This window comes from Lonchura striata, chromosome 21 (assembly GCF_046129695.1).
Source record: "Lonchura striata isolate bLonStr1 chromosome 21, bLonStr1.mat, whole genome shotgun sequence".
NCBI lineage: Eukaryota > Metazoa > Chordata > Aves > Passeriformes > Estrildidae > Lonchura > Lonchura striata.
Genome location: NC_134623.1, coordinates 3,084,658 through 3,105,198, shown reverse-complemented (window position 1 = coordinate 3,105,198; position 20,541 = coordinate 3,084,658). Strand labels below are relative to the sequence as shown.

The 20,541-nt window shown below is 44.9% G+C and overlaps 1 protein-coding gene across 1 annotated transcript; it reads left to right on the top strand.

The window, feature by feature from the left end:
• Positions 1-208: 208 nt before the first annotated feature.
• LOC144247276 (TOG array regulator of axonemal microtubules protein 2-like) lies at positions 209-11,567 on the top strand. The gene is made up of 9 exons (XM_077787688.1): positions 209-374; positions 935-1,170; positions 2,430-2,582; positions 3,740-3,857; positions 4,801-4,912; positions 6,283-6,512; positions 7,702-7,918; positions 8,973-9,059; positions 11,282-11,567. The coding sequence occupies exons 1-9, from the start codon at positions 273-275 to the stop codon at positions 11,515-11,517; spliced, it is 1,491 nt and encodes a 496-aa protein (XP_077643814.1). The 5' UTR covers positions 209-272; the 3' UTR covers positions 11,518-11,567.
• Positions 11,568-20,541: the final 8,974 nt, after the last annotated feature.

The window sequence follows — 20,541 nt, the reverse complement described above, 5'->3', positions numbered from 1 at the left end:
CACAACTTCTAGGAAGTAGTGACAGAGAGACTTGGTGTGCCAGAGGTTTTCAGAAAGGCCACAAATGAAGACTCTGACACCCCCCTGTTTGCCTCTTGGAGTTTTGTATGCTTTTGACAGCCACAGCATCCTGAGTCTATGATTTCATTAACTACGCTATGAAAAGCACCTCCCATGGTTTGACTGAGCTGCCAGCCTGGTCATTTCAGAGGGTGCTGCCTAGCTCTTGGCTAGAGAAAAATCCATCTTTTTGGTACTTGCCTTTCAGGGAGATGAAGGAGAAGGGACTCTGCATCATCAAACAGCTGGCTGAGTCCCATTCAGAAGTCCTGCTTTGTCGACTTCGTGAGATTTGCTTGGCAGTTACCAGCGAGGTGAGAACATTGTTCTCAATTGTCCCCCACACTTCATACACAGTGTGTAGAGTAGCTGTGTGCTCGCTCATCTCCATGTGTGCTCAGGGTGTGCCTTCTCTGCCCAAGCTGTAATTCAACACTGCAAATTAGTCTGTAGACCTGAGCCTGTGTTTTGTGTTTCCTGTCTGAGTGCTTCAACTACAGCTGTTGCTTTTTTGAACAGGAGCACCTGAGTCTTTTATCTTTATGACTTGTGCCTTTATGGTTTGAAAGCAGCCCTTGCGTTAATTGCTTCTTTTTCAAACAAAAGGCCCTAAAATCAAAGCAGTTGCTATTACAGAAGGGTCAAGTAGCACACTTTAGTGAAATATATTTTTTAGGCCTGTAGTAAGCAGGTCTGAGGGCAGAAATTGGTGCCAGAGGAGGTACCTTTCTGTGCTTGGGCTCTTCTGCTCTTACTGTGCTTTTTTGCTCCTCTGGACACAGTGGGAGGTGTTGTGATTTCCCGGGAGTTTTGTCTAAGGCAACTGGTTTTCTTTTCAAGGTGATTCTTATGTTTCCCCTCATGACTTCCCCAGGTGACCAGCCTGCGGTCAAAGCTGTCTTGCTCTGCAATCGTCACTCTGGGAGAGCTGTTTGCACTCTTGAGGAAGGACATGGATTCCGAGGTGGATGAGGTTGCTCCGGTCCTTCTCCACATGGTGTGGAACTCCCCAGAGTTTGTTCAGAAGGCAGCCTGTCAGGCCCTGGCCATCATGGTAGAGAAGGTGACTCCTGCACGAGCAATGACTGTTCTCATGGACAAGGGAGCCAAGTAGGTTCTTCTTCTTTGAGTGATATTCTTCACCTTCTCCTGTGTGGGTGGGGGAAGGGGTGAGAGAGAGAGAATGGGAATGGTCGCAGGGAAGGGTCCTGTATCCTGGGTCTTCTGTGAACTCAGGGACTTGATTCTCTTTCAACCTCATTTCTTTCCTCTTGTCACCTATTTCTGCCCTGCTGCAGCCTCTTAGTTCTCAGAATCACAGATCTGTAGAATAGGGGCAGTTGGAAGGGGCCCATCAGGACCATTGAGTCCAGCTCCTGGCCTTGCACAGAAGGGCCCAAGGCTCACACCAAGTGCCTGAGATTGTTGTCCAAATGCTTCTTGGACTCTGTCAGGCTTGATGCTGTGACCACTGCCCTGGGGAGCCTGTTCCAGTGCCCAACCACCCTCTGGGTGAAAAACCTTTTCCTAATATCCAGTCTAAAGTTCCTCTGACTCAGCTTCCTGCTGCTTCCTGGAGTTCTCCCAGTCTGTCAGCTTTTCCTAGACCTGGTGACCACTGGGGAAATGAAAGTGCCTGCAAAGGCCAAGGAGAAAGCCTTGTGCTTTTTTGGGAAGAGGGAAAACATTTGCAATTACCGCTGTGAGCGCTGTTGGGTATTTTGCAGTGCTGGGAAAAACCACGTATCCTCATGATTCAATTAACGTGAGAAATACGGAGGGTACTTGCTGGGGCGTGCAGCACATGGGGCAGAATGTGCTGGGTGTGGCACTGCCTGCACAGCAGGTGCAGCTCCTGCCAAAAGGAGGCTTGTATGACTGTCCTGGCCTGAGAGCTCTACTTTCCATTCAAACTGATATTTCAGCTTAGCCTTGAGATGATGAATCACTTGACAGGCACCTTCACAGGCTGAGTGCAACGGGACAGCTGAAGAAAATGCTGCCTTAAGTGTTGGTGCTGGGCCTGACAGTTCCCAAGAGACAGTCTCTAGATCAGGACAACCTGGCCAAAATGCCTGCCACCCTTTCCTCAGCTTTGGAATAGGGTCAAAACACTCAGATGTATCCCTTGCCAATCTTTATAAAAGACAGAGGCTGCATTGCTGGATATCGGCAACTTCCCGCCCCACAGCGTGTTTTCCCTGCTAACGTTGTGTTTATCTGAGGACAGAACCTTCTACAGGTGTCTGAAGTTGCAGGGAGAGCCCAGGCCTCCTTCCCCCAGCAAGGACAGGGAGCAGGCTCTGGCCAAGGCCTGTGCTGCTCTTGTTCCTTCTCCCTGTGCCCAGGGTTTGCTCTCTTCTTCCCAGGAGCCGCTACATCCAGGTGCGGAAGTGCGCGGCCGAGCTCCTCCTGTCCTTGGTGCAGAGAATTGGAGTCACGAAGCTGGCAGGCACACCCAGGGCTGAGACACTGGCACACGTGGCAGGGACACTTGCTCAGGACTGTCACCAGGACACAAGGTAATGATCTTCATTTCAACTCCCAAAACGGGAACATGGTTTTGTGTCTGGCTATAAAGGGTAAAACTACAAAGGAGTGGAAACTAAAGGTTACATTAAGTTACCTCACAGTGTGGATAAGGGTCACAGAATCATGGAATATGCTGAGTTTGAAAGGACCCATCGGGGTCATCAAGTCCAGCTCCTGGTTGTGTGCAGGACACCCCAAGAGTTACTCCATGTGCCTGAGAGTATTGTCCAAACACTTCTTGATCTCTGTCAGCCTTGGTGCTGTGACCACTGCTCTGGATGGCCTGGGGAAATGACTGTAGTGGGTAACCTGAGCTTGGCCACCAAGAAAGAGCATTGCCAACTTCCTGTGACTTGAAGGATTCTTTACTGAGATCAAAAGAGCTCTGATTAGCCAGTCAAAAAGTTTTGACTGGCCTTAGGTGCACACGATAAAGGCAAAGTGTTGGCTTCATCACTGAAGGATCCCAAACATCTATTTCACATTAACCTAAGACTTCCCTAGAAATATTTCAGAGGTCTTTAGCCTATGTATTCAGTCTTTCTAAACTACTTCTGCAGGTTTGTAGAATGCTGTTATCTGTGGCTCAGTGACCTCCAAATTTCTTCTTGAAGAAATCTGTCATTTCCTAGTGGCAAAACCAACCCAAACCACCAAAATCCCCTTACTTTGATGATGAAATTCCCATTAATAGCTGCCAGGGACACCAGAGCAACTATCTGCCCATGCCCCTGATTATTCTATATAGTATAGAATAATCCAAAGCAAGCATGAGGTGTTTTGTTCCGGCTTCCCTGCCAGTGAAAGAAAGGCAAATTATTGTGCAATGGCAGCAGGACATTGCTAATAGGCTCTGACAACAAAGCAGATGTGTTTTGCCTGTTCCCTGGGATCCTTTGATCCCACAGAAGCACACCCACAGTTTCAGAGTGAAATGGTATTTTTTTGTGGCCCCACATTCTCCTCTTGTCCCTTGTGTTCAGCTGACAACACTGTGCAGTGTCCAGTGAAGCAAGTGTCCCTCTTTGCTGAGTAGGTAATGCCTTCTCTTGCAAGGATTGCACCTGATCAGTTTAAGGTATCAGCTGCTTCTGTTAACACTCTTCCTTTGTTCACTTTTCATTTCCTGCCTTCCTTCCTTCCTTAGGCATTATGGACAGGAGATGGTGAAGATGCTGCTGAATAATCCAAAATTTAAGAAGTTTTTGGAACAATCTCTTTCCACCCATGACCTGGAAGATATCCTGGCAAGAATTAAGAAGAAAGTAAGTGCTTGGCAGAAGCAGTGTCTCCTTTGTGCAAGTATTGCCACTGCTAATATGAGATCAAACATACTCGATGTGTCTTTACCTCATTCCTCTTCTGCTGCATCATTTTGCTCCTGGAATGAGCTGTTAATCCCCAGCCTGTTCATCTGCAGACCACAGAGGAACTGATATTATTTGGGAAAAAGTGGGGCTTTGAATTCTTTGAATATCACAAAGTGGAAAGGGAAAGAGGAGAAAATGGGTTTACATCCAAGGGCAAGGCCCCACGGGCTCTCCCTACTCTGCCCCCAGTCAAGCAGTTAAGTGAGAATAGTGCTTCTGAGGATAACAGTGTCTTTGCAAAAGACACCAGAAGTAGTGGTGCCAAGGACATTTCCAAATATACAAAAGATGTCCAAGTCAAACCTAATTGCTATAATTACTGTTGGTCTTTTGGGAATATCTTCCCTGCTGTCAAGCCTTGTGGAGCTGGAAGAGGCTTGGTGAATCCATCAGCATCCAGTGGAAAATAGTTTGTTTGTTTGGGGGGGATTTTCTTCTTTTTATCTACATTATAGAAGGGAGTGTGACTTTGTGCAGGAGCAGGGAGAGTAAGTGTTGAACCAAATAGTGGGCCAACCCCCAAGGAGTCCAAATCTGCTGCTTCCATTGAGAACACTCATTGCCTACCAGTTTGCATTATTCCCATTTATGCTCAAGAATAATGAATTTAGGATTTTAGACTGCTGCTCACTGCCGTATGATAGCACCCATAACCTGCCTTGGGCTATTGTAAACAAAGAGTTGGCATCACTGAATCTCTGCTCCATTTATTTCTGTAAGTTAGGAAATGTTTCCTTAAGCCTTGGTAGCAGTGGTCCTGGTTCTAACTTGTGTTTTAATCCAGGAATTCCCTATTTTGAATTCTAAAGATTCATGGAGTTTCTTGATGTCTTTGTAGGGGATGGAAAACCAGAAGGCTGAACGCCCATCTGTGAAGAACCTGGTGAAGAAGAGGAGCGACGGCTCAAAGAAGCCCCAGGCCACATCGCCTTCTAGCAATCGGTACTTTTGTCAGATGGGAGCACTTTTGTTAGATGTGACAAAGTACATGACATGTGCTTTACATGCCTCTTCCTCAGGAAAATCTTTCTGCTGGAGATGACCAGTGCCAGAGATTCTTTCCTTTCCCTACAAATGCTCTAGGATAAAAATTGTCCACTTCTGCATTATGCTGAACACAACTTCTCTGGAAGGCTTCCACAAAAACTGGGCAACAAAAGACACCCATTGGTAACAGCTCAGACCATCCAGTGCAGTGGCAAGGGCAGTGTTGTGGAGGCTCGAAGAGGGCCAGGTTTCTGCTGCCTGACTTGGGACAAGGAAATGCAACCAGGGTGTTCTTTTTAAATCCCAGCGTAGTCTTTTGTCTTTTTGTAGATGGGTGTTTTAATGAGAAGTCCCAGTCTTGAAACAAGATGCCATTCCCCAAAGATACAGTTCTCATCCATGTGGTTTGGCCTGGCTGATTCATGGCTTTTTTACCCTCAAACAGTATGACGTTTGAGTAGTAGTAGCAGTAGTAGTAGTAAGGGAATTCCTGAGCAACTTTGGCCAACAGGTGCCTCAATGTGGACTTTTTGTCTTGATATTCCTGTCCTTCATATAGTTTACTTGATGGACAGCATGTTTGGTTTATTTCCCCCTGTGCTGCAATCAGCGTTTAAGACAGGAATTTGGTTCTTGCTGTCTCTTCATGCTAGTGGCAGAGCTGCTTGTGCCTGTTCTCCTCTGATAACAGAGGGGATTTATTTAGAGCTGTCCCGCTCAGCGGTGGCAGGAAAGTGACCACATGTCTCAGTAGCATGGCTTGCATCTGCCCATGCTCATGGAAGAGACAGGTTGATCCAGGAGAATTGTTCCCAGTGGGTTTGTTAAGCTGTGGATCTGGTCTCTAGGGAAGCAAACAAAATGTGAGCGTAGTTCTGGCATGTCTGGCTTCTGTTTTTATCTCTGTTACTGCTTTTCTGGACCCTTCAGATACGCCCCTGTTCATCTGTTCAAATGCATCTGAGCTACTTTTCCAGATTGTCATGCCTGGTGTAGAGACACTTCTCCAGAATGATGTGTTTCCTTATTATAAGACACACACCTCCCATATGAGGAGGCATTTAAACTTGGAAGTAGCGTCTATCTTTCCCCACAAAGCAATGTGAGCAGTTCGCCTTGGAAGTCATCTGAAGATAGATCAGATGCAGCTCATCCTTGGTGTTTCTGAGTGAGCAGTGTGAGAATGTTACTTGCAGATTGTCTCCTGTAATGACTGGCGTGAGGCTCACGTTGTTCTTCAGAGCCTCATGATATTCTAGCTTGAAATGACATCACTAGGAAAGCTCCTCAAGATGTTTTGGTCACAATTAACTGAAGCTATTATTACCAACAGGTCCTAATTTGGTTTTATTTTCCAGGGTGGAGTCTACCTCTGATGGACGCCTCCTACACCGTGCAAAAGCCCAGGTCACGTTACCTCCAGCTGTGGAAGAGATGAAGCCGCTCCAGAAGCTTTACCTTCTCCTGGAAGCCAAGGAGTTTCAGACACGGATGGAAGGAGTGGCACTCCTCCTAGACCTGTCCAAAACCAAACCCCAGCTCATCTCCACTAACATTGTCCAAGTATGTAGGGTATCTTCATTGTTCCATTCCATCAGCTCCTTTCCCAGGCCTGGGGAAGTAAAGTTAATTCAGTGTGTCTTGGCAGGACATCCTGGCTCTTCGGGACAGGCTGGTCCCTCTTACCCAGAGAAATTGAATTCAGGTCCAGGCTTCAGGACAAGTTTTTTCAGTCCAGCTGTATTTGTCTGGCAGCTTTCTATATTGATGCTGTTGATCAGATGATGACAGAATTTCCTGCTGGTTTAACTGCTGCTGTCTCCTACTGCCAGTTGGGTTATGTGAAGGGAATCCAGCCATTGAAAGCAATAATGGCACTTATTCTCTGGACAAAAAATGGGTTTGAGTGGGGAAGAGATGTTTCAGGCTGGGTTGGTTTCAACTAAATGTTTTTAAAGGATACTTCTGGAAACTCCATCTTGTCTGGCACAGGCACAGCTCTGGCTACTCATTTCCATCCTTGTCCCTATTCCTCTAGGTAAAGATGGTGCTCACCCTTCTTGGGGGGCTTTTTTTTTTCTCTTTGGAAAAGGAGGAAAACAGTTAAGGACAGAGCTATCCTTTCTCCTCCCAGTAGATGCTTTTTCCCCTTCTTCCAGAAACTGGTGCCTGATAATGGGCTTTCAAGGGACTGAGCCTGCTCTAATGAGAGCTGTACAGCACATTGCATTTTAGAAGTCTACCTGTTAGTTAGAGAAATGGTCTGAGTCCTGGAAGAGTTGATCAGAGCCCTGCCCATCTCCAGACACAGGTTCTGAGACAAACAAAATAAAACCTATATCTCCTCCAGCCATAGTTTTGGCAGAATCATAATTGCCCTCAGTACTTGAGGCAACTGTATAGAAACCCGGGCATTGTAAATATCAGCTTCCACTCTTGTAAAGCAAAGGTAGTCTTATCAGTTAATAAAGGGAATTGATTGAATGATTTATAGCTGGGGAGAAACATCATAGGAACTCTCCTGTCCCCAACTAAACCTCTTTAAAACAGATGAAAATCTTTCAACCAGCATGAGGTTGCAGAACCATTCCAGCGAGAGGCCCACAGGAAAACATTGCAATTGTGCATGCAAGGGCTGACCTGACAGAAAGGATCACTTTCACCTTTGACATTGCTGAGTGCTCATTTCCACACCCCCTCTTCAAACAAGGTCATTTTAATCAAGTTCTCATGTTATTTGTTCTCTTCACAGATTTTTGATTATTTTGACCTGAGACTATGTGACACGCATAAGAGAGTGAGGCAGAAGGCGCTGGACGTGCTGGCAGAAATCATAGGCCTCCTGGAAGATGCCCTGAGCCCCGTGATCATCCGTTTGGTGGAAGGAATAACAAAGAATCTAAACTCAAAGGATCCCGGGATTCATGCCGCAGCTGTGAGAGCGCTGGAAGGATCCATTGCTCATTTAGGTGAGGCTGAGCCCCAGCATGGACTCTCCTCAACTGCGTCTCTGTCTCTGCGACACAAGAGAACGCTGAGTGCCTTGACAGCTGCTGTTGTCTGTGGAAGGCTCTCGCAGACACCCACAGAAGCTTTGGAGGTGCAGTCCTTAGGAACCAGTCCTCCAACAGGCTTGAATGTGATCAGCAATTCCCAAAAGTCCCAGGAGCCCTTGGCTCTGTGCTGCTGATCTGAAGACAAAGTCCTGGACTACAGCTTTGCTACAATTCAGAGGCAAAGTTTGCTTGGGCCCCATCTGACTTCCCAAATGAACAGCTTTGCTGTTGGCATGAAGGGACACCAGCCCATCAGAGCTTCTGCAGAGCAGCCACCTGGAAGGCTCTACATGATAGGCATTAGCTGCCTATTTTCCACCTTTCTTCTTTGTCTTCTTTTTTCAAAGGGGAACTTAGGATTCACCAAGTTCATTTCCTTCGAACAAACTGGTCTAAATCCAGCTGTCAATCATGCCTTGTTCCACATGTTGTTTTGCATGGGGCAAGGTGGCTCTAGCAAACACCTACATAGACAAGGGCTGCTCTAAATTCCTTTGCCACACAGATTGTTGTCAGCTCTGAAAATGCCTGAAAAATTGAGTGGTGAGGAGGCAGGTCTTCAAGGGGTGTTTCCACCTTCTCCACCTCAGCTGCTCTGTGAATTCATGAACTGCCTGACTCAGTGCCTTTCTGTGTCCCAAGGATGGAGTTCTTCCTTTTTACTGTGGGATGCAAAACCTTTTCAGTGCTTACATGAAACTGAACTCTTGAGGTGCCTGATGTGAAATGTGTTAACTTAGCTCCTGGTACAGAAGACAACTTTGGATTTTCAAATGTGAAAGGAGAGCTTTTCTTTTGGAACTTTTAACCCTGCCAAGTAGGCTGGCAGGAAAGAAGAAAAGGATTCAAAAATCAGCAGAATATGACTTTCTTTTATAAAATGGGATTGCCCCTGCCCTTTCCCTCCCCACTGTCCTTTCTGCTATGACCTCAGAAGAGTAAGCAGAAACGTGTGTTTCACTTGTAGATAAAGTATCACTGATGAAAGAGCTCAGCAACCAATGGAGCCAACTGAATGGCGAAGCTCTGCTGGCTGTCACGGAGTGTATCACAGGTATGGCCTCCCCTTCTAAGCCAAGAGGTCCTCTAGGGGATTATTTACAGGGAATGCCTGGGAATGGACAGTAGAGTAGCTCCGCCACAGCAGGAGGTGCTGAGCTTGTCCCTCCTGCCCAATACCCAGGGCAGGTGTCTCTGGCAGGTTTCCCTGGCTGCTGCAGAGCTGTGCAGCATCTGAGATGGGGGCGGTGCTGGGCCTGGGGGCTGAGCTCTCACGGGGACATCTCAGAACCCACCTCCAGGATAGGAAGGGGCTAAAAATAGCCCAGCTGGCTCCTCTCTTGGAGCCTCAGGGACATCTGTGAGCCTTTAGGAAAAATGGTGGCAAATGCTGTTTCAGGGGATCAGTTTGTTTTGTTCTCACAGAATTCTTGTTTTGCTCTTGGAAAGTTTTGAGGCTGAAGCATGCGGAGCCTTGGGGTCACAGCTTAGGTCAAAACTCACCACACAGAGTGTATCTCACTCTATCAGATACTCTGTTAGAGTCTATCACACTTATCCTTGCATGGATTTAGTGCAAGGCAGCCTTTGGGGGCAGAGGGGCAGAAGCAGAGTGCTGAGGCTGCCTGCCTGTGCTGTGAAAATGGCACTGCACTGAGCATTTCAGGCTGTGCAAACAGCCTCTTCCTGTGTCAGCACTGTCCACAATGCTACAAATGCAGCTGAGAATTGATTCCTCAGAGGAGCTTGCTGTGTCAGCAGTAGCCAAGGATTGGAAAAATGACAATCTCAACATACAGTAGAGAAGACGACTGATAGCCTTGCTTTAACTGGGGCTAATGGCACTGCTAATTATGCCAGCATCTTTAAATAGAAGGTTTCATAGTCTTTGTGTCTTCCTTATGAATCTGAACAGGGCATGTTCAGCGATTGGGAATGTCAAAGGCTCTTTCAAACCACCATCAAAGAGCATTTGAATCAAGTAGATCCCCAGGAACAGGGAATATAGTTTTGCAGTTATTTTGATCTCTTTTTCAAATAAAGGAATGAACAAAAATGAGGACTACTTTAGAAAGTGCAAATGTCCTCACTCAGGTTTAGTGGGAACAGATAGCTCTTTCTGAAGTTCTGTCGTGACCAATGACTTTATTTGCATTTCAACTCAAATGAAGTCTCATTTTGAAATGTGGACCATTACCCGTTTCCTGCTTAGCAGGATTGGTTTTGGGTACTTTCAGGAGCTGTTTCAGTGTTGATGACTGCTGGTGGATTAACAGCATAGAGAAAATGAAGTCTCTTCCACCACAGAATAATAAGTAGCTACTAGATAACTTTTTGTCTGATCAGAAAATAAGACTGGTCTCCCTAGCATTTCAGGTTTTAACCCCTCAGTCAAATCTGCCATGCAAGGAGCCTGTTGTTAGCAAATTTTTGTCTGTTTTTGATATAGTTCAGTCCAGAAAATGAGCAGAGAGCAGATTTCAGAGACAATGTGAGAAAACACTTGCCTTCTGATTACATTTCAGTCCCCTGTGTAGCATTTTTCTTTCTCTATGCCCCTATTTCAGTGCACATTGTAAGAAAAAATGCCACTAACATTTGGAGGGGAACTGCCATTAAAACATGAAGATGCTCAAATTCCATAGCAGTGGGGTCTGGGTAATTCCCTAAGACATGCTGAGGTTTGGAACAGCTCCGTGTTGAAAGGCACAAAAGCATTCTGCCAAAGACACTGGATAGTCACCGATGTTTCTAAGGCAGCTGTCAAGCAGCTGCCATCTCTGGTGGGCTGGGGCTTTGAAGTGTGTTCTAATACTGCCCTTTGCTGTGTGCCACTGAGCAAAGGGGAGTCAGATAAGACTTCTGGCACTTTACATGGAAGTTACAAAATGGAATCACCCCCTTTATTAGAAATCACTCAACTGCCTCCTTACAGTGCATTTCCAAATCTTCAGTGTGGGTTTAGACAACTTCTAAATGGAAATAAAAGGCAATTTGATATTTCATTCATTGTTCATGCAGAAACAAATTGTGAAATAATTTAGTAAAAGTACAAAGTCTGCCACAGGGACAAGGCTCTGTTTGGAGAAATTAGTCCTGAGGTATTGGTGGTTCAGTTTCAAGGATGATCAGCGGCTTTGCCCGTTTCTGGATCATGGGGCTCTGTGTGCTATTTTGCTGATGTTAGCCAGAAAGGCTTCCAAGAAGCAAAGGCAGAGGTAGACCCTTGTTTGCATGGAGGCTGGTGGGTAAGAAGCTGTGCCTCTCTCCCGGCAGTGCTTGTGGAGTGGGTTTATGCCAGGAGCCCTGAAGTCGTCGAGCGCTACGCCCTGCCCGTGCTCTGGTCCTTCCTGGAGAACAAGGTGCTGCCTGTCCGAAGCGCCAGCATCCGCACGGTGGCCACCAGGCTTGCCTTGGCCCTCTACGAGGTGATGGGCACCAAGCTGAAGAAGTGTGCAGCCAGCAAGCCTCCACGCGTGCAGGAAAACCTCTCTGACATTTTGGGCTGGTGAAGGTCTCATGTTCTCCGGAAAGATGACAAAGTTCTGACTTGGACACCTCCGGATGTGACTTTATTTACATCTGCCAAAAATGACAAAACACTAAGGAAGGGTGTGCATCTACCCCCGCTCTCTCCATCGCCCTTCATCGTCATGAAATGGGAGCCCTGAAGCAACTCCAAACAATGAGGACAATGTGAAGACTGAGCATGGCTCAGCCTCACAAAAAGGTGAGGGGGGAGCTGGGCCACTCTCTGGTGGGAGGAAGGCTCTTGTGGCAGCCCAGAGAGCCTGTGCACATTGCCAGGGAACAGCTGTGGCCTGCATGTGCCCCTGCAATCAGCTGTGCTCTGCAAGTGCTCAGCTGTGGGGCAGGGAGAGGAGCAGGAGGCTGCATGTGCAGCTGAGCCATTCCTGGAAAGCACAGGGCTCTGGGCTCCCTGCTGTCCCAGGGCAGCCCAGAGGCCAGGCTGTTCCTGTGGCAGCCCTGTGGAAGCGGGTCAGGGTTTTCCCCGGGCCTGCTTCAAGGGGCTGCCAGCAGCAGCATGCTTCCCTGCAGCTCCTTAGAAGATTCCAAGGAGTCTGTCCCATGAAATCTGGAGCTTTATATGCTTTAGGTTTGCACTGTGGCCTCTGTTACCCTTGGTCTCTCCACTTTGCAGATCTGACTGGTCGTAGCGATACCAAGAAGTTTTCTCTGGACACCTTCTATGTCCCCTTTACCACCAAGTCCTTGCCTGCAGTCCAGAAGAGCTCTCTTTCCTCCAAGCTCAGGAAGAAGCTACCCACCATCCAACAAATGTCTCAAGACTAGGCTTTATAGCATTTTTAGAACTATATAGAATTTTATAGAATTCTTCTGGTATAGTTAGAGATGTACTTATGTTCTTCCATAAAGTCCTTGCCTGCAGTCCGGAAGAGATTTGTTTCCTCCAGGCTCAGGAAGAAGCTTCCCAACGTCCGCAGAATGTTTCAAGAATAGGATTCATAGCATTTTTAGAACTATATAGAATTTTATTGAAATTTATAGAATTGAATAGAATTTTATAGATTTTTATAGACTTTTATAGATTTCTTTTAGTATAGTTAGAGATGTACATATGTTCTCATAGTTTTGAATAATGTGTTTTGACTTTATCTTTGAATTTTGATGACATCTTTTTAACTGGATGTGGAAAACCACAGACTGAGGTATTGTTTATTAAGATATATATATAAAGGTTAGGAAACGGACTCATGAGAAACCACAGACGGAGGATAGGAAACGGAGTGTGAGAAAATACAGACTGCTTACAGACTAAGGTATTGGTTATGAAACGAGGATACACAAATAGCCTGCGGACACAACATTTGCAAGATAAAGAAAAATCACAAACACTTAACACCTGGGGACTGACGATACAAGATAAAGATAACCACAATTACGGCTTACGTAAACAGAAGGAAACTGCAAACAAAGGAGCCTGTCAGGACTTCATGGAAAGAACGGAATAAAAAGAAGACTGTTTAGACGAATCGGGACAGCAGAGAGGGAGCAGAGCCTCTCCGGCCGTCCAGCGCTGTTTTTGCTCATATCCTACTTGCAGTAATTAATAAAATTCTAATTGGATTATGATCCGTTGTGGCGTAAATTTATAACAATTTCTGGTGCCATGACTCGGATAAGGAACGGTGGGCTTTCGTCCTCCGGGGAGGCGCCCCGCGACATTTCGCGGCCCCGCGACCAACAGCTTACCCCACCTTACCGATGAACCTAAAGTCTAGGATAATGAGCAAAGGAGAGACCGGTAAAATCCCATAAAAATTCTGTGCATAGGAGTCCGGACTAAGACGCAGGACGCGTAAGTAGTGAAATTATTCACAGAGCGAAATTGTTCGCGGCGAAATTGTTCATGGGTTTTCCGTTCGGGCGGGATTGGGTTTCCTGGAATATAATGAATGAGAGGTTCGATATACTGAGCCAAGCAAGTGTGGACTCTTAAGTACTGCATTTTCCATCTCCCGCGAGGGACTGGGCCAGGAACAAGAGGAGCGAGTGTGTGTGTGTGTGGAGATATTCCAGAAGATGGGGGCGAAGGGCAGCAAGCCTTCAACTCCCATGGGAAGGGTACCCACTGTACCTAAGAATACCCCTCTGGCATATATCTTAGATAATTGGAGATATTTCCCTGGAACCCTAGGGAAAGATAAGCAAAAAATGATAGAATATTGTACTAAGATATGGGGAGGGAAGAAGATTTCAAAAAAATGTATTTTGGCCAGTCTATGGGTCAGAAAAAGATTGGGTGAGACAGCAGTTAAACCTCTGGGTAAATAATAAAAAACTCCTTAACCCAGAGGAGAGAACAAAGGTGTTGTTTTTACTGTGAAAAGAAGGGACATATAAAGAGGAATTGCAGAGGAAGAATCAGGGATGAGGGAACATTGAAAATAGAATAGGGGAGTCAGGGGCTCTATATCTTAGGGGACTGGAGTCATTATAAGCCCTTGATAAAATTAAAAATAGGTCCCCATAAACAAGAGTTCACCTTTTAGTAGACACTGGGGCTGAGAAATCAACTATTAAACAGATACCTGAGGGATGTAAGGTTTCCCCTGAAAAAGTACAAGTAATTGGGGCAAAAGGGGAACCCTTTAAAGTAAGTAAAATCAAAAATGTGGTATTCGAAACTGAAAATAAATTTGGAATGGGTGAACTCTTGCTCGTCCCTGAAGCAGAATTTAACCTGTTAGGACGAGATTTAATTATTGAATTACAATTAGAAATTAAAGTGAAAAATCAAGAGTTGGCAGTGTCTGCTTATCCTTTGACCGTGGATGATCAAAAACAAATTAACCCAAATGTCTGGTACTCTCCGGACACAATTAGTAGACTGGAAATGCCACTGATTAAAATCCAAATTTCCGAACCCCACATACCTGTGAAGGTAAGGCAATATCCCATATCCTTAGAAGGACGAAGAGGATTGAAGCCAGAAATTGATCGATTATTGGCACAAGGAATCTTAGAGCCCTGTATGTCACCCTTGAACACCCCCATTTTGCCTGTAAAGAAACCTAATGGGAAATATCGGCTCGTACATGATCTAAGGGAAATAAACAAAAGAACTATTACTCAGTTCCCTGTGGTAGCAAACCCATACACATTGCTAAGCAAACTAGGACCCCATAACTCCTGGTATAGTGTGATTGATTTAAAGGATGCTTTTTGGGTCTGTCCATTGGCAGAAGAAGGCCGTAATTATTTTGCCTTTGAATGGGAAGACATAGAGACCGGCCGGAGACAGCAATTAAGATGGACCGTGCTCCCCCAAGGGTTCACTGAGTCCCCTAATCTGTTTGGACAGGCCCTAGAAGAGCTCTTAACAGAATATCAAGTACAAACGGGGAATGTGCTGTTACAATATGTAGATGATCTGCTCATAGCGGGGAATAATAGGGAGAATGTAAGAAAAGAAACCATTCGACTCCTAAACTTTCTTGCACAAAAGGGACTACGGGGATCACAGGAAAAGTTACAATTTGCAGAGGAAAAAGTAAAATATCTGGGACATTATCTGTTTAACGGCCAGAAGATACTAGATCCAGAGCGTATTAAAGGAATTCTGGAATTACCTATGCCTGTCACTAAGAGGCAAATTCGGCAGGCATTAGGGCTATTTGGGTATTGTAGGCAATGGATAGAGAACTACAGCTTTAAAGTTAAATTCCTATATGAACAACTGCTTAAAGACAAAATACCCAAGTGGACTCTTCAGGATCAAGAGCAGTTTGCTAATCTCAAAAGGGAGCTAAGTCAAGCACCGGTTTTAAGTCTCCCGGATTTAAAACGGCCATTCCATTTATTTGTTAACATACATGAAGGAACGGCATTCGGAGTATTAACTCAGGAATGGGCCGGACAAAAGAAACCGGTGGCATACTTATCAAAGCTGTTAGATCCTGTGAGCAGGGGTTGGCCGAGTTGTTTACAGATCATTGTTGCTGCTGCCCTATTGCTTGAGGAAACAAATCGCATTACTTTTAATAGAGAAGTTGTCTTATATGCGCCTCATAACATCAGGGGAGTGTTACAACAAAAAGCAGAAAAATGGCTTACAGATAGCCGATTATTAAAGTATGAGGGAATACTTATAGAATCCCCTAAATTATCTTTAAAAACTACTGGAGCAGTTAACCCCGCTGAATTTTTGTACTCAGGAAAAAGTAATGAACCATTACACAATTGTTTTCAAACAATCGAACAACAAACACGCATTAGGTCAGACTTAGAAGAACTACAATGTAGAGAAGTATTATTCATAGATGGGTCATCACAAATAGTAGAAAGTAAACAATTGTCCAGATATGCCATCGTTAAGTAGGAAAAAAGAAAAATTTAAGACAAAAAAATTGACAGAAAGCTTAAGTATAAAGTGGGAATACCATACACCATGGCATCCACAAAGTTCAGGAAAAGTTGAAAAGATGAATGGAGAAATTAAAACTATTTTGACTAAATTAATTATAGAAACCAAATTATCATGGATTAAATGCCTACCCATGGCACTATTAATTCTCAGAACCAGACCCCAAGCAGATGTAGGAATATCAGCATTTGAAATGGTGTACGGAATGTCCTACAGAATTGAAAGCCCACAAACAAATGTTTTAATTAGAGACCGTGTGATTAATGATAGAGACCGTGTGATTAATGAATATGTTTCACAATTAGCAAAACATCATAACCAGCTTTGGGAACATGGACTGATGGTGCAACGTCCCCCATTGGACCTAAAAATACACAACGTTAAACCTGGGAATTGGATATTGATTAAAGTGTGGAAGGAAGAAACCCTAAAGCCCAATTGGGAGGGACCTTATCTTGTTTTGTTGACAACAGAAACAGCCGTCCGGACTGCTGAGCGTGGATGGACTCATGCCAGCCGCCTTAAAGGCCCAGTAACGAGACCTCACTGGAAAGTAATCAATACCCCAGGTGACACCGAGATAACCCTGAAAAGATAACATAATGATAAAGACGTTATTTGATTTTTTTGCTGCATTACCTTTTGGTATAAAGTGTGTATTGCTGTTTATATATGCTATAATTACTTCTTTTTTTTATCTATTATATATAGAAGCGTACAAAGTGTGTTGAAGGAAATTGCTAAACATATGTAGCCACACCATAGTGAATATAGAAGGTATGCTGATGTAAATAATATATATGTACTCTAAATATATGAATTTGTAGTAATGATATAAACTATAATTGTTATCCATTTGCTTGTTTTAGGTACAAGGTATGCCAGGATAAATGGTGGACACACTGTGAAGGTGGATACCTTCAATATCATTATTACCATTCCAACAAACCAGTCCCCCTTTGTGGTTGAAATCTTGGCTATAAAGTGTAGAGGGGAAGTACTAACTGTGTCTTGCTTTGCCCCATTAGTTCAAGATGCAAAGTGGGAAGCCTATATAAAGAGGCAGAAATCCCGAAACAGCTGTTCTCCTGAAGAATTCCCTTGCTGCCAAGAAGATGATACCCCCCGTGACTCGACACAACCGAGTCGACGGGCGAGGCAGAAGAGGAACAAACCGTGGAGAAAAGAACCAGAACAATGGGACGCAGAGGCAGCAACGGCCGAACTTCCCCAGGATTGGTAAAAATATACTTAAATTGGCAAAATGGACAGACACCCTTTTTCCTGGTATACCGTTAGTCTTGATATTGACAATAACCCAAGCAGAAAGGGGAAATTCTCATGAACCATTTAAATGGGAATTAATATCTTGGGAAGGAACGAGAACAATAGCCACTTTTAGCAACCCAGGTCCACCTGAATTCATAGTAAAACTTTGTAATTTAGTACCAATACATTGTGAAAAAGGACCTCCATTTTATATATGCCCGGCCTCTGGACCGTCTTACTGTAATTATCCCAGACATTATTATTGTAGTTATTAGGGATGTGAAACAATAGCCTCGGGCTAATCAGTAAAGGCTCCTGATAAATATATAAAAGCAAGCTAGACTCCTAATGAATGTATACAGGAGTAGTCCAGGATACTATGTCTGAACTCCGGAAAAGGTTAAATCAACGCAAAAAAGATCATGAGGCGGGCAGGTCATGGTATGAAAATTGGTTTAATGTTTCACCTTGGCTAACCACTTTGTTGTCTGCCTTAGCAAGACCACTGATTATATTGATGCTGGGACTTATATTTATGCCTTGTATATTACGCTGTATTTTACACGATGTTAAACAACTATTTAACATAGCTAAACTACTTATTTTAACTACAAAGTCGGGGGCAAAATATAAAAGTGCATCTATTGATGAGGATGAAGATTGTTGTGAATGTGTTGTGCCACGTAGGGGCTACGCCTATTGTAATTGTGAAGTATTACCTTGTGAGTGCTATGATAAATGTTGGGATTGTAGAAAAAGGTTTATTTGCAATGCCGAAAGTGAAAGCAGTGTCTAATAAACAATAATGGGATAAAACAAGAAAATGGGGAAATTTGTGGAAAACTACAGACTGAGGTATTGTTTATTAAGATATATATATAAAGGTTAGGAAACGGACTCGTGAGAAACCACAGACGGAGGATAGGAAACGGAGTGTGAGAAAATACATACTGCTTACAGACTAAGGTATTGGTTAGGAAATGAGGATACGCAAATAGCCTGCGGACACAACATTTGCAAGATAAAGAAAAATCACAAACAACACCTGGGGACTGAAGATACAAGATAAAGATAACCACACTTACGGCTTACTTAAACAGAAAGAAACTGCAAACAAAGGAGCCTGTCAGGACTTCATGGAAAGAACGGAATAAAAAGAAAACTGTTTAGACGAATCGGGATGGCAGAGAGGGAGCAGAGACTCCCCGGCCGTCCAGCGCTGTTTTTGCTCATATCCTACTTGCTGTAATTAATAAAATTCTAATTGGATTATGATCCGTTGTGGCGTAAATTTATAACATGGATATATTTTATTTTGATGATTTAAAAAACCAAAATAAATTAAACATAAATAAACAAATGGAGAATGTGAGACCAGGACCTGCTAGCCAAGAGGTTATGGGAGTGCAGCTCATTTGATGTGCCAGTGTGTCACCACATCCTTTCCTCGCTGGGCATCTCCTCTTATTCTTTTGCCATAGTTTCTTTGTGTCATTTGTGCTGCTCTCTGCTACTTGGTATTACAATGGGACCACCATTGACAGGTTTGGGGGACAATGGACCCGAAAGATGCTGTACAGCCAAAAGTGCCGGCTCCAGGGGCACAAGGGCGCCGTTGTGCTGCGGGGGACCGCGATGCCCTGAGCAGGGCCGATCCTGCACCGCGCCTTGGGCACCCCTGCTTTCAGAGTCTGCATAAGATTATAAAATCACCAGGAGAAAAGAGCATGAACCAGTTCTGCTATGGCAGTATCTCAAGGCTTTGAGGGAGAGGGTTGTGAGGGCCTATTAACTCACAGGGATGCACAGAAAGTGTTGAAATGGAAAAAATAGTCAAAACCATTTAGAACTGGGAAGGAAAATCTGAGACACTGGCAGCTAGCACCTCAGAAACACGTGGCTTTTGCTCCTATCATCTGAGAGCTTCCTGAGCAGGAGCAATTCTTTGAATTGCATCAGCGTGGCCATGGCAGGAAAGGGAAGCGAGCAGATGGATTTAGTTTCTCCTGCCACCCCCTGAAATCCCAGTTCTCATTTGTGTGCGCTGCGGATTCTGCATCAGGGGCCTGTGGCCCTGAGTGGGTGGCCGCCGCCTAAAATTTGGAACGGCTCAGGATGTCTCCCAGACCAAGCCTGCCACCAACTCAAATGTCTACTGCCCTGACAGTCCCAAGTGCTCCCTGCAAACTGAAATCAGCAACCTGGGGTGGCGATCTTTGTTTCACAGAGCAAATGGCCGCTGTTTGTGTTCAGGGGCCTGTGGCCCTAAGTGGGCAGCCAACTCCAAAAAATCCAAACAGCGCAGGATGTGTCCCAGGCCCCCCAACCTGCCACCACCTCGAACTTGCTCTGCCCTGACAGTCCCAAGCTCACCTGGCAACCTGACACCAGGAACCTGGGGTTGCGAGCTTTGTTTTCCAGGGAAAAGGGCCGGCGTTCTTGGTCAGGGGCCTGTACAGGGCCCTGAGTGGGCTGCCGCCTCCAAAAAATCCGACCGGCACAGGACGTGTCCCAGATCCAATGTTCCACCATGTCAAAATTGCTGCACCTTCCCCTGGCCTTGCTCACTCCTGCGCACCTGCTACTGAGAGTAAGTTACTGTGAAGCCTGGGTCACCTATTTTCACCCGGGAGAACTGCTCCAAATACACAGGAATCTCCAATATGCAGGAATCTCCCAGTATGCAGGAATCTGTGTCACCAGTGAGCAAGAAGACACTATCTAGACAGCACTGCAAGCCAGAGGAAACCTGATTCTAGGCAGCTTCCTTGCAACTGTCTCACTTATAATTGATATTTTATTGTTTACTTTGCAGACTTGCACTTATCAATGACACTTTGCTGCACGAAACAGCTGGAAGACTTCTACCTCCTTTGCCAAATCCTGGGGGAAACTGCGGTGATAAATGAGCCCTGAAACAACATGATTGATAGTTCTGTAGCCTCAAGGTGCACTGCAGATCCTTTTGTACAAATCAAATCTTGCTTAAGTCTCCTTAAATTTCTCAGGGTGACCTCTCTTCTTCCCTCTCTCAATTCTTGCTATGAATCACTGAAAGTCTACTTTCCTTTTTAAAATGTTATTTTAATTAAGGGTCATATATTTCCATTTATTTTCCCTTCAAGTAGCATTGGGCCTCAACCACTGTCAGCTCAAAGGGGACAGTGAATGTCTGGTCAAAGAAAACACTGCTTGTAAAGACAAGAAGGCTGCTGGGCTCCTGGCAAGTGCATGCACAGAGACACTGATCCATGTGCTGATGAGCTGCTCTCACTGCTCCTTCATTTGCAGAAGCTGCCAGTTAAAATCACAGCTGGAAACAAATTAAATCTGACTTTCTGACTTGCCAGAATGCACT

Coding starts and splice junctions, on each gene's coding strand:
- LOC144247276 (XM_077787688.1), top strand. CDS start 273: ATGAAGGAGAAGGGACTCTGCATCATCAAACAGCTGGCTGAGTCCCAT. Junction 375..934: donor GCTTGGCAGTTACCAGCGAG/GTGAGAACATTG, acceptor TGACTTCCCCAG/GTGACCAGCCTGCGGTCAAA. Junction 3,858..4,800: donor TGGCAAGAATTAAGAAGAAA/GTAAGTGCTTGG, acceptor ATGTCTTTGTAG/GGGATGGAAAACCAGAAGGC.